Source organism: the organism of the source record quoted next, unplaced genomic scaffold, assembly GCF_019419815.1.
Source record: "Pyrus x bretschneideri cultivar Hongxiangsu unplaced genomic scaffold, Pyrus_bretschneideri_v1 Contig3, whole genome shotgun sequence".
Lineage (NCBI taxonomy): Eukaryota > Viridiplantae > Streptophyta > Magnoliopsida > Rosales > Rosaceae > Pyrus > Pyrus x bretschneideri.
The window spans coordinates 182,987-194,988 of record NW_025999612.1 but is presented as its reverse complement, the minus strand read 5'-3'; the positions used below and the strand labels follow the sequence as shown (position 1 = coordinate 194,988).

General features: G+C 33.8%; 1 protein-coding gene across 1 annotated transcript; it reads left to right on the top strand.

Annotated features, from left to right (window-relative positions):
- Nucleotides 1-2,941: 2,941 nt before the first annotated feature.
- Nucleotides 2,942-7,881, top strand: LOC103931916 (AT-hook motif nuclear-localized protein 1-like). The gene is made up of 5 exons (XM_009341444.3): nt 2,942-3,777; nt 5,704-5,771; nt 6,050-6,181; nt 7,058-7,219; nt 7,345-7,881. The coding sequence occupies exons 1-5, from the start codon at nt 3,426-3,428 to the stop codon at nt 7,576-7,578; spliced, it is 948 nt and encodes a 315-aa protein (XP_009339719.2). The 5' UTR covers nt 2,942-3,425; the 3' UTR covers nt 7,579-7,881.
- Nucleotides 7,882-12,002: the final 4,121 nt, after the last annotated feature.

Genomic DNA, 12,002 nt, shown 5'->3' with positions numbered 1-12,002 from the left:
GTTAATATCTGACATTTAATTTTCTTCAATTCATCCGATCTGACGGTTGAAAATTAGAAGGGTGTGTGAATATCACCTTTTTTATTTTTTTTTGGTGTGTGGGTCCAACGACTAGGGTTTTCCTTTTCTTTCATAAAATGTACTCTTCAAATTAATTGGATAGATTGGAGTATAATTATTTCTTATTACCTCTCTTAAGTTATGGCATAACAAGCTAGCTATTGATTTAATAATATTTTTCTTTTACAATACTAAAGGAGCGTCCATTAATCATTCTACCCAAAATTATGACATAACCATTTGAAGTAATCATATTCCAAGTTGGAAGCATGACATGATTATTGGTGAGAATTTTTATTAAACTCCAACACTAAAAGTTAATACGACTTATCAACAATAAAAATCCTAGCAAACAATAACGTAACACGCTTTATTTTCTAGAGAGACACGGTAAAAATATAACAAAAACCTCCTCAGCCACCAACTCTAACATTTGGCTTTGGGCTCAGTGGCAACCCCTTATTCTCCCATTTCTCTCCTATTCTTTCCATTTTTGGTTACTCTGAACTTAATTTGTCTTAGTTTTTTCTTTGAGTTTTGTCTCAATTTTGTCTGCGAGCTTATGGGCTTCATGCCTCTTCCTCTCATTTCTTCCATTTTTCTGTCATCTCCCCACTCCCATTGAAACCTGTATATACAACCTCCCCCTCATTTCTCTCCCTAGACAACGTTATATTCTTCACTCCTCCATTTATCATTATCTCATGTTTTGATGTCCTTCACCCATCAAAAGCTACCGTTCTCCACAGGTTTTCGACCGCTGCCTTTTGCACCTCTGACTCAATGTGTGTCTTCATGACTCATCCTTGGTTGCACACTATGGTGTTGTGTGTAAAACATTAAGTGCATTTCGCATTATTTCGTTGAATTATAGGAGAGCTTTTCACTTGGGTGGTTTGTGCACCCCCATTTTCTGTTACGAAATTCAAGTTGTCTGGTTCTTGTTTGTTCCTTTTTGGTGGTATTGCGGCAGGCTTCTTGTAAATTTTTATGTGACTTAATTGCAATAATGATCTCCGAACTTTACTTCTGGTTTAAATTTAGTTCATGAACTCTCATACTAGTTTTTTTGGTCCTTGAATTTTAACAATGTTTTGCACCATTGGTTACTTTCACTAATGCAGTCTTTTTTCAATTAGATCTAGGGGTATATTAGGAACTTCAATTTAAAACTTCAAAAAACAATAGAAGAAGCTAAAAACAAATGAAAATTTATAAATTAATATCTAAAATTTAAAACAAAATGAAATTTGAACTATAAAAATACAAAATGAAATGGTTGGACTTTAGCAACTTGTAAATATTAGGCAATGCGATTTCAAAGTTCGTAGGAGATCGAACTGTGACTGGACATAAACAAATAACACACTAACTACAAAAACAAATTCCTATGATTTCAATTTTCTTACACAAAAAAAAATATTATTAGTTTTTAATTAGTTTCTTTTTCTTTCTCATTTCTCATATTTTAAATTCATTTTTAGTGACTTTTGATAAAGTTTCTAATATACCCCTATATTTAACAAAAAATAGACGACATTTGTGAAAAGACCAATTGTACAACACATTGTTAAATTGAGGGCTAAAGACACTAATATGAGAGTTTAGAGACTAAAATTAAACTAGGGGTAAAGCTCAAGGACTATTGGTACAATTACGCCTTTTTATGTTAAATGAATTGTTACTTTGACAAAATTTTTAATATCAAAAGATCGCTTTTCTCGATCATATCATAAAGTGTCAGGCGAGTTATGTTTTGAATGTAACACCTAGGTGTTGAGCGTTTCCCTTGAGTCGTGACAAAAATGGAAATGCATTTTTAAGAAATACGAAACTGTTTCTTTACAAGGGCAATCTTCGTGTGGAGCGTGAAAATTCTAAATTTCTATTGATTTTTAATACCATGCAAAGAAACTTTGAAGACTTATTTAAAAGAAAAAAAAAACTAAGTTTACTGGTAAAGATATGCACAAATGAGCTAAATATTTTCAAGATGACTACTTCAATTCTCAAGGGTGAGCTAGACATGACAAAGAAGTCATGCACAGTGATCTCCCAAAAAACAAAAAAATTATGCACAATGTTCTGTTTATTTATTATTTTGAGTATAACAATATATTTTACACTAAATGAATGAGGGAGTTCGGCTAAACTATATAATAGACAACCTAATTTGGTATTGAATTATTATCCATGAAATTCGAACATAAAATCTCTTACTTACAAATAAAGAAGAAGATCATCAAACCGTATTGAATGACATCTGTTATTTACTCTTTTACACATGTTTTTCTATCTCTCTCACAAGCCCTAGTTTCATTGTTGACGGTGAATGAAATTGTGGAGGTAGCAAAAGTATGTGGAATGCTTGAATGAAAATGAGTGAGATTTTCATCTTATTCCTTTATGATATTTGCTTAGTTATTTGTAAATTTTTTTTTATATTTTCTCACTTGCACCAGATTTTTCTTGCCATAACTCAAAAAGTTGATGCCTGCAGAAGCCCACCCCACCCCATCTTTTGCCCTTTTCAGTTTCTTTCTTCATGCCTTGGCAACCTAATTTTACTTTTCCATTCACCTAAACAACTATAAAAATAATAACAACAATTATTACCACATTTCACTTTTGCCCATATTTCAAGCAAAATATATGCTTAAAAAAAGGAAGAATAAGAAAATCCCCCTACCCACTACCATTTTTTATTTTATAATATTATTTCTCACCGGATTCCAACCATAACAAAAAATTAATATTCTAAATAAATCATTACTTATTCAAAATGGCCATTTAATTTAATATTTTCTCCCTTTTTTATTTTTATTTTTTTCATTTCATTTTTTTAATCTCAATTCGGACAGTCTTAGGAAAGTTAGGCACCCAACAAGCTGAAAAACATAAAACAAGCTTTCTTACTATTATCTCAAACATTTTTCCATTCAATTCACAAAACCAGAAAATCAAAGAGCTCAAAAGATCAAATCTTTTTCCTCTCACTGTACGAATAAAATCCAAAATTTTTTTCCTTTGAGCTCTTTTTTTCAAGCCAACTTTGCTTTTTAAATAAAAGAGCTTTGAGTAAAACTAAACCTTCAGACTTTTGCAGCTAATTTTTTTCCCCTGTAATTGTTTTTTTTTTTCTGGTAGTTTTTATTTTTTCTGTGTTCAAAGCTCAGGAAGGAAGCTTCACAGTCTGTTGTTTTTATTTAATTTTTTTTTCTTCATCTGGGTTTCTGTTCCGAGTATATTTTCTGGTTCTGGTTTTCAAAATTTGAATCAGTGAGCTATTTTAGATTAGTAAAGTAAAAATGGGTTTTTGTTAAAAAGCTCGAAAGATACAATTTTTTGGGGTTTAAGTGTTAACTATGGAAGGTAGGGAAGGTGTGAATAGTAGTGGGGTTACAGTTGTGGGATCAGATGCTCCATCAGACTACCATGTCGCTCCAAGGTCCGAAAACCCGACCCACAACGCCGGATCAACACCTCAGGCGCCGGTTGCTCCGCCACAGGCGGCGGCAGGGTCTATGCCGATGAAGAAGAAGAGAGGGAGGCCAAGGAAGTATGGACCGGACGGGAGTGTCACCATGGCTCTGTCACCGAAGCCCATATCGTCCTCTGCACCGCCGCCGCCGCCGGTGATCGATTTCTCGGCGGAGAAGCGTGGGAAAGTGAAGCCAAGCTCAGTGAGCAAGACCAAGTACGAGGTGGAGAATTTAGGTAGTGAAAGAACAATTTTTTTGGACATACCCTTTTGAGTTTGAGTGATTTTATGCTTGTTTTTTTGGCTAAAGTCGAGATTTTTAAGGTTGGTTTTGTGTTGTTTGTATGTTTGATTGGGTGAGATTTACTCTAATTAGAGGGTGTAGATTTGGGGTTTATGAGATGCTTGTTGGGTAGATGTGGGACCTCTGATTGGATGCCCTTCTCATTTGAGATCTTGGTGTGTGTGTGTGGGTGGTGGTTCTGAAAAGATTAGTGTTTTTGTGGGTTGGTGGTGGAATGAAGGAATCTTCTTGTTCTGGCTGCCCTTTGGAAGGGCACCTCTCTCTCACCTTTTTGAGGAAGAAAATGATGCCAGGTCCCAATTTATGTACATGCTAAAGTCTGCAAGTGATGGTGAACAGACATGGAACTGAAACATGTCTTCAACTTGCTGACAGATCTAAACTAGGAAACAATAACAACCTCATCCTTTTATATATGTCTTGTCCATGTTGAAGATCTAATTCTGGTTTTATTTTGTTGTTTCATAGGTTTCTCAGAATGTAATCGTAGTTAGTTACTATTGGTCTTCGTTGTTCGACTACATCTAGATTGCTGTCAGTCAGCTCTCATAGTATTCTGAATGATTTTCTACAACATGAATGGTGGAATCTTTGTTGTGATCGATACTTGCATGTGTTGTCATCTGCTGGCTGCAATGCATGAATGTCTGCATGAAAATTTGAAATCCCAGCTACCAATCATTTGCAGAGATGTGTTATTTGGAATTTGAGTAATATTTGGCTGTTAAATTTGACAAGATAATTATTCAGTTTATATTTTTTATTTATTTATTTATTTTTATATTCAGATTATATTGTATTTTTCAAATTAATTTGGGACTGACATTTAACATTTTGGCAATACTTTTAGTGAATTAATTTCATCAATGCATTATTATTCTCTTATCATTATTTTTCTTTATCCTTTCGGATAATGTACTAAGTGTTTACTCTTCCACTTGTACAAGAATCCTAGGTCATTACATTATTATTGCTTTAGTACGGTGGAAATCTGCTTCTCAGCAATTATTCTGGCTTTCTTTTTTTCTCTTCTTGATATAAGAATAGTTATGCTGAATTATACAAGAAGATAGATTGAATTGAATGCTGTAAATGTTGATTTAGCATAATGGTGTACTCAACTTAATTTTTATAAAAAAAAATTAGCTTTGCTCTACGGGAATAATTGAATCCTTCTGACAAATAGTTTTCATATGTTGGTCTGTGTTAATTATAAGGGAATCAAGTGATAGTTAATTATGGGAATGCAAATGCATATGATTTCTTTCTGACGTGAATGGCAATGCTTGTAAATGATGCATAAAATCATATGTTGGTCTGTGTTTGTATCTGTAATTTATGAAGGTATAAAGATGACAACTTCTGCAGATATTAACAAAGTTATGCAATCACAGCTGTGGAAGCTTGGAAAATCATACTGGAACTGTAACATAACTACTCCTCCCTTGTAAATGGCTGCAATGAGCTCTTTAAGTCTAATATAACACCAACAAACTGCAGATGGAAGTATTTGGATGATATTACTTGGATTTAATGTGATAGTTTTATTTTTTGTAGTTCTCTTGGCTTATATAAAAAAAGTATGTAAGCATAATAAGAAAGTTTTCCTAATATGTTTTGTGGTGGTTGATCATAGTCATTGTTCACTGAGATACGCAGTTCTCTTTGTTATCTTTTATTTGTTTATTTATTTATGGAACCCATGAATTTATTATGGCTCTTGAAATGATCTACATTACTTTGCCTTTGATTTATGGAACAAGTACCTTGATGCGAACTGCATTTGTAAAAAACTCTTTGACAAAGTTGAGAGCTCCTTGTGAGGTGGCTAATCCTGTTATTGTTCTATGTTTTGCAGGTGAATGGGTTGCATGCTCAGTCGGTGCTAATTTTACGCCCCATATCATCACTGTTAACTCCGGCGAGGTAATTAATTGACTGTAATAATTATGTTTGTCATAACCTGCATTGCTAGAACCTTCATGATGTCCCTGGTTGGTCTAGGTGAAAATGTTACACAAGTTAAATAGACGGAGATGGCCGTGAGTATTAGATTTTGGTAGCTATTATTTGGTTCTTTCACTAATTGGTGGCCTGTTTTACACTTTCAAATCTTGTAGTAACTTCTTTAGGAGTGTTTGGTTCTCAATCAGTATTTTTAGCACTTAAGTTGACTTTTCCTGTAACAACTCTGGTTGTCTTAGGATGTCATGATGAAGATTATATCCTTTTCTCAACAAGGTCCTCGAGCTATATGTGTGCTCTCTGCTAATGGTGTTATTTCAAGTGTGACTCTTCGTCAGCCTGATTCTTCTGGTGGTACATTGACATATGAGGTGATGCATCATACCCTTATTGTGATGATATCTCTGTTTCCCTTGGATCAGTAATGTGGCATTTTTTAAGTATTCTGGAATGGATAATCTATTAACATAATTTTTTTAGTATCTGATATTTTTTTCTCACAACTTTCTACTATGTGTACCATAAGCGTAAATTTAATTAGTTTTTGTAGTTGATCTCTTTTCTATTACTGATTATATTGAGTGGTATACTCATTCTCTGATTCCGCCTTACTTGGAACGAGTATTGTTTGAGACTTAAAAAGTTGGTGACTTTTTTGTTATTGATAATGCTTAATCCTCACAGAACATGCAAATGAAATAAGCAATAAAGACTAAATCCGGTTTTTATGTGTCCTTTTAAGAAGGGAGCATTTTCGTTGTTAGCCTGTTTTCATTTACTTTTCATGTTGTACTGTGAACAGTGAGGCTTATACTGTTAGTTGGTATGTAGTTAAATCCCTAAATTGAGCCAACTGTTCTGTTCTTTTCTTGGGGCCAAGTGATTTTCTACACTTCTAATATTATTGATCGAAGAAAATTTTAGCGTCTCTGCTGACAAGAGTTGTCATAATAAATGAAGATGAATGCTTATGCCTTTAATCAAAATTTTGGTATCGGAACAGTCGGTCTGGAAGAATTGTGCCTTTCCACCATTGTTGTCAAACTCATTACCTTCACAATCACATAAATTTCAACATTTTCCTCTTATGCAGCCCTGTTTACTGATAATTTGATTTAATGATTGCTTTTTGTTGAACTTTCCCAAACCGCAGGCTTGGTTTGTTTTTACCTCTCTTTTATATTGTTAAATGTTCTTTTGCTAACCACGGGTGGAATCCTCTTCTCTTTGCATTCTTGTTCTTGCAGGGCCGTTTCGAGATATTGTCTTTGTCTGGTTCATTTATGCCAAATGAAACGGGAGGGACAAGAAGCAGATCAGGTGGGATGAGCGTTTCTTTGGCAAGTCCAGATGGGCGTGTTGTAGGTGGTGGAGTGGCCGGTCTGTTAGTAGCTGCAAGTCCTGTGCAGGTATGGCTTATTCTATTTCCAAATTTCTACAGCATTTTCATGAGAAAAAAAAGGGCAGGTGGTTACGAGCTACTTTTTAATGACAACAAAGCAGGATCTGAAATTTCGTTCTTAAATTAAATCAGGTTGTAGTAGGCAGTTTTCTATCGGGAAACCAGCATGAGCAGAAGCCCAAGAAGCAGAAACACGATTACATCTCTAATGCAACACCAACTATGGCTGTTCCTATTTCAAGCGCTGAACCAAAACCAAACTTCTCATCCTCAACTTCCTTCCGTGGAGATAATTGGTCTTCACTGCCATCGGATTCAAAAAACAAGACTGACATTAATGTATCGTTGCCAGGAGGCGTAATGTGAAGAGTGTGCTTTTAATTGCAATATGAGGTTTGTCACTGACCACATTGGCAATTAAGCTCCCTAGTCCCAACCGTTGGATCTCTCACCTGTACTTGTTTGTTGTCTGTAAACTTGTTGACTGCTAGTACCGTCGTGGGGGTTTCCCCCGTTTGAGGTGTTATTTAATTTAGCCACGTAGGTAGTCTTCTAGCGCTGCTTAGGTTGCCTGTTGTGACATCTAGAGTAGCTTGATCATGTAATATTAGCGTCCGAATCTGCCGTGGATTGATGTAATGTGATTTAAAACTTGTTTGAGACTTATTACCTCATCTTTCTCGTCTGTTTGATTTTGTTGGTTCAACTCCGTAAAATTCAGCTTTCCTTCCCTTGATACGGAAAAATGATGAAATTTTTGGGGCTTTCCAGCTTATCGCCCGACTTTCTTAGTCTTCCTTATCACTGGTTATATACAAATCTCTCTCACTAAGTGCGTGTGCAGACGACCAAACTTAGCATAATCACATACATTGTATCATGTAACTTGATATTTGAATGCTGCTGTACCAGAACCATAGTTGCCGCCGGCGGTGTGGTCACTGCCGTACCAGTGCCGCGGTTGCCGCCACTACCAAAATCTTTGCTTTTAGGCTCTAGGCTCTAGGTTAACTGATTCTGCTGCCAATTTTGGGTTAAAATTTACGATTGCTGCATAAAACAGTAAGTTGATTGAGTTTGGAGTTTTTGTTTACAAAGATTTCATGTCTCTTTCTGTTTTAATCACATCCCAGCAGCAAGAAAAGTCCCAACTCAACTCAAGTCAGCTGTCGTCAACATCAAGAAATCATCATTGGGATTTATAAAAGACTTAACAACAATAAATAATTCAGATTGAAGCAGCCACTCACTGTCATTTCTAACTAATCAGTCCATTTCTTTGGCACCTCTATTTGTATGTAGAGGTAAATGATTACCTCACACTTGTTTTTCTCAAAGGAATATTAAGGAGAATCTTTGAAAGTGAGACTTTTTGTAAATTCTCTGCCACCTTACAGTTTAACGTTAATTACGGTATCAACATTATAAATATTGTGTCAAAAACATGAGGTGGTAGACAGAGCCAGCCTTGAAGATGTGCAAGTGGTGCCCTTGCATAGGGCCCCATTCGAAAAGCCCGGAACATGATTTTATTTTACTTGTATATATGGTATATATATCTAAATTTGCGAGGATATAACAATTTCTTCTCCTAGTGCAATTGTCTTCTATGTCTTATTTATGTACCATGAACCGCGTTTGACTCTACCCAGTAGTGTTTTATTTAATTATTTGGGTATTTAAAAGCATGAGTTGTGTTTTATTTTATTTATTTTTTGTTATTTAAAGCATGGCGTTTATTTTAACTTCTTTTGTGTTTAAGCATGGCATTTATTTTGTGTTTTATTTTAATTTTTTGGATATTTAAAAGGATGAGTTGTGCTTTATTTTAAATTTATTTTGTTATTTAAAGCATGGTGTTTCGAACCCCAAAAATATAGGGGATGTAAATAGGTACCTAGTCACCACACTAAGGTTTTTTTTTTGTTTTTTGTTTTTTACATCATCTCAATTATATGGGGTCATAATTAAAATGTAAAAGAAAACATAGCAACCAAAATGTTAGATCTTCTAAAGGCTTTTTTTTTCGGGTATGTAAATGTAAGGAGTTTTGAACACAAAAACATAGGGCTGCAAATAGCTACCTAACCACAACACCATTTATTTTTATTTTTATTTTTTCTCAATTCATACATAATCATAAAATTAAAATGTAAAAGAAAACACATCAATCAAAATTCTATACTTTTTAAGGGCCTCATTTGGAGTCTCGCACAGGATCCTTAAAATCTCAGAGCTTGCTTTGATGGCAGAAAGTTCATGAAGATTCCACTTTTTAGAGTGTCTCCTTAGTATTTCTCTTTTTCTTATCTACTTATTTATGTTTATTCAAAGTATAAGCACAAACGCGCACATGTATATTATCATGAGTAATTATATTTGTAAGTTGTTATGCTGTTTAATTGTATTTAATGAATGATAAATAACTTAAAGCTTCCCTATGCCAAAAAAAAAATTCATGAATCAAAACAAGACGAGGTCAAAAACATATTTCTTAGTGAGTCATCTCTGCTTTTGTAATATTTTATCATCTTGTCCACTTCATTTAAATCATCCCCGAATACTGCTCAGTTTCCTCATTCTATCAATTTTCACGCAGAAATCAAAATTTTGCCACTTAATATTAAGACACAAGTATTTTTCTTCATCTGCAAGTAAGAGGTTTTAGGTTTGATTCACGCTAAAGACGAATTTGAACCACATTATTACTAACCCATTGTGAGGCTTAAAAAATCTTAGTTGAGTTCAATGTCTAGGTTTTTTGGTCTGTTTTGGTCAATAGCCTAACAGTTAATTGTGAGGTTTATTTTGTGGAAATCTGAATTGCCACAAAGATTCCCAGAAGTTGAGTTGTGTATTTAAATCCAAACGCACAAGTAATCAGATGCATGCATGCTACCTCAAAATATCTTGTTTGAGATTACTTTGTAAGAAGCATTCATTTTTTAAGAGCTTTCACTAAAAACACTATTTTATTTATTTATTTATTTTTACACCAAGTGCTTAAAAGCAATTGGAAGTAAAAGCAATTCCACCGTTGCTAGGCCTTCTTAAGCAATAAGAAACTAAATCCCCTTAAATGAACATTAAATGTCTATAATGATTAGTAAGTTCCAAGTGCATATTCACATCTAAATTGAATAGCCGAGACAATTAATATTAAAATATTAATATTTTTTATTTTATAAAATAATAAAAGATAGCCATATTTTTAATTTCAAATGATAATAAAAGATTGGTTGAAAGTATTTGAAAATATTGGAATGTAGTGTAAAGTGGAAGAACAAGGTTAGGTATTTATAGAAAAAAAAATTATAATTTTTTAATAATTTAAATCACGATAACATCTGCCTTGCGTCACATAAGCCAGGCACTAGACCGATGAATTATTGCCTAACTTCTCCATCAGACTCGCCTGGAGCTCAATTGCCTAACTGTGCATGAAGGTTTTGCGGAGGGGTAGGAGTGGATTGGATTGCCCATCAACAAGGCTATCAGCTCCCATTGGAGATGCTCTAAAAAATATGCCTCGATACTTCTACTAAAGCGCTTCTCTAACTCAAAAACACTTTTAACTTTATTTACAAAACACAATTTAAAACGTTTTCGATTGTCAAAAACACTTTTAGTCATTCCATAAGCGTTCACAAACAGACCCTAAAGTTATGCACAATCAAAAGTGTTTTGATTTACAAGATTGCACAATCTATTAAAACCTGTTAAACTAATGATCATGTTGACTTTGGTTCCCCAAATACACTCTAATTTTGTATTGTCTTTATTAATTTTAGAGGTATTTGTCGGTTTGCCTCCCAAACTTGTATAGAGTTGTTACCCCCTTAAACTTTTGTAATTAGCCAATTTTTCCTGAACTTTAACTTTAACCGATTACCCCTAAAATTTTATAAATAGCCAATTACTCCTCTAGTTTTAGGTTTTAAAATTTTCCATTCTTTTTGCCCCATAAAGTTGTCATGTATTATCTGCAGCTCAAAGTGGATGGAAAATTGCACGAAATTTTTTACAATCTAGCATAAAGGGGGAAATTGGCTATTTATAAAAGTTTAGTGGGTAATCGGCTAAAATTAAAGTTCAAGGGAGAAATTGACTAATTAGAAAATTTTAGGGGGATCATTGACTAAAATTAAAGTTTAGAGGAAAAATTGATAGCTTTATACAAGTTCGGAGGGCAAATCCACAAGTATGCCTTAATTTTATTTGCCCAAATTACACCAAATTTTGAAAAATGGGTGAATTTGGACAATGACTTCTCTTCTAGGTGGGTTCAGTCCAAATTGGAAATGGAAACCCATGAAGAAAGCCGCCTGTTTTTTTGAGCAAGAAAACTCAGAAAAAATAGTGCTTAGTTTTGATTACTAAACAACATAAACTAGCTAAATTTCAATGTCATATTTGAAGTATACAAATAATATACTCCATCAAACTTTCCGGGAAGATCTGCAGACCTATAAATTACATATATTCTGAGGGGAAACTTCAGAATTCAACTATCAATATCCCATCTGTTTGTAAAACCCAGAGCTTGATAGACGTTAAGCGGATTAGGTGGATATTATATATATATATTATAAATAAATGTGCTTATACTTAAAAATACATAATTTCATTAGATACATAAAATGTAAAATAGAATGACACAGATTATAAAGTATTAGAACATAATGAAAACATGGAGAACAAGCATATAATGTGTGTTCATCTAAGTATTCAATAAATCTCTTACAATTTATTGAAAAAAATGCAAAATGAAAGTAATTTATTTTCTGTCT

Excerpts from the sequence above, each read along its gene's own strand:
- LOC103931916 (XM_009341444.3), top strand. The coding sequence starts at position 3,426 with ATGGAAGGTAGGGAAGGTGTGAATAGTAGTGGGGTTACAGTTGTGGGA. Across the intron at positions 6,182-7,057 it reads GTGGTACATTGACATATGAG|GGCCGTTTCGAGATATTGTC; the intron begins GTGATGCATCAT and ends TTGTTCTTGCAG. Across the intron at positions 7,220-7,344 it reads TAGCTGCAAGTCCTGTGCAG|GTTGTAGTAGGCAGTTTTCT; the intron begins GTATGGCTTATT and ends AAATTAAATCAG.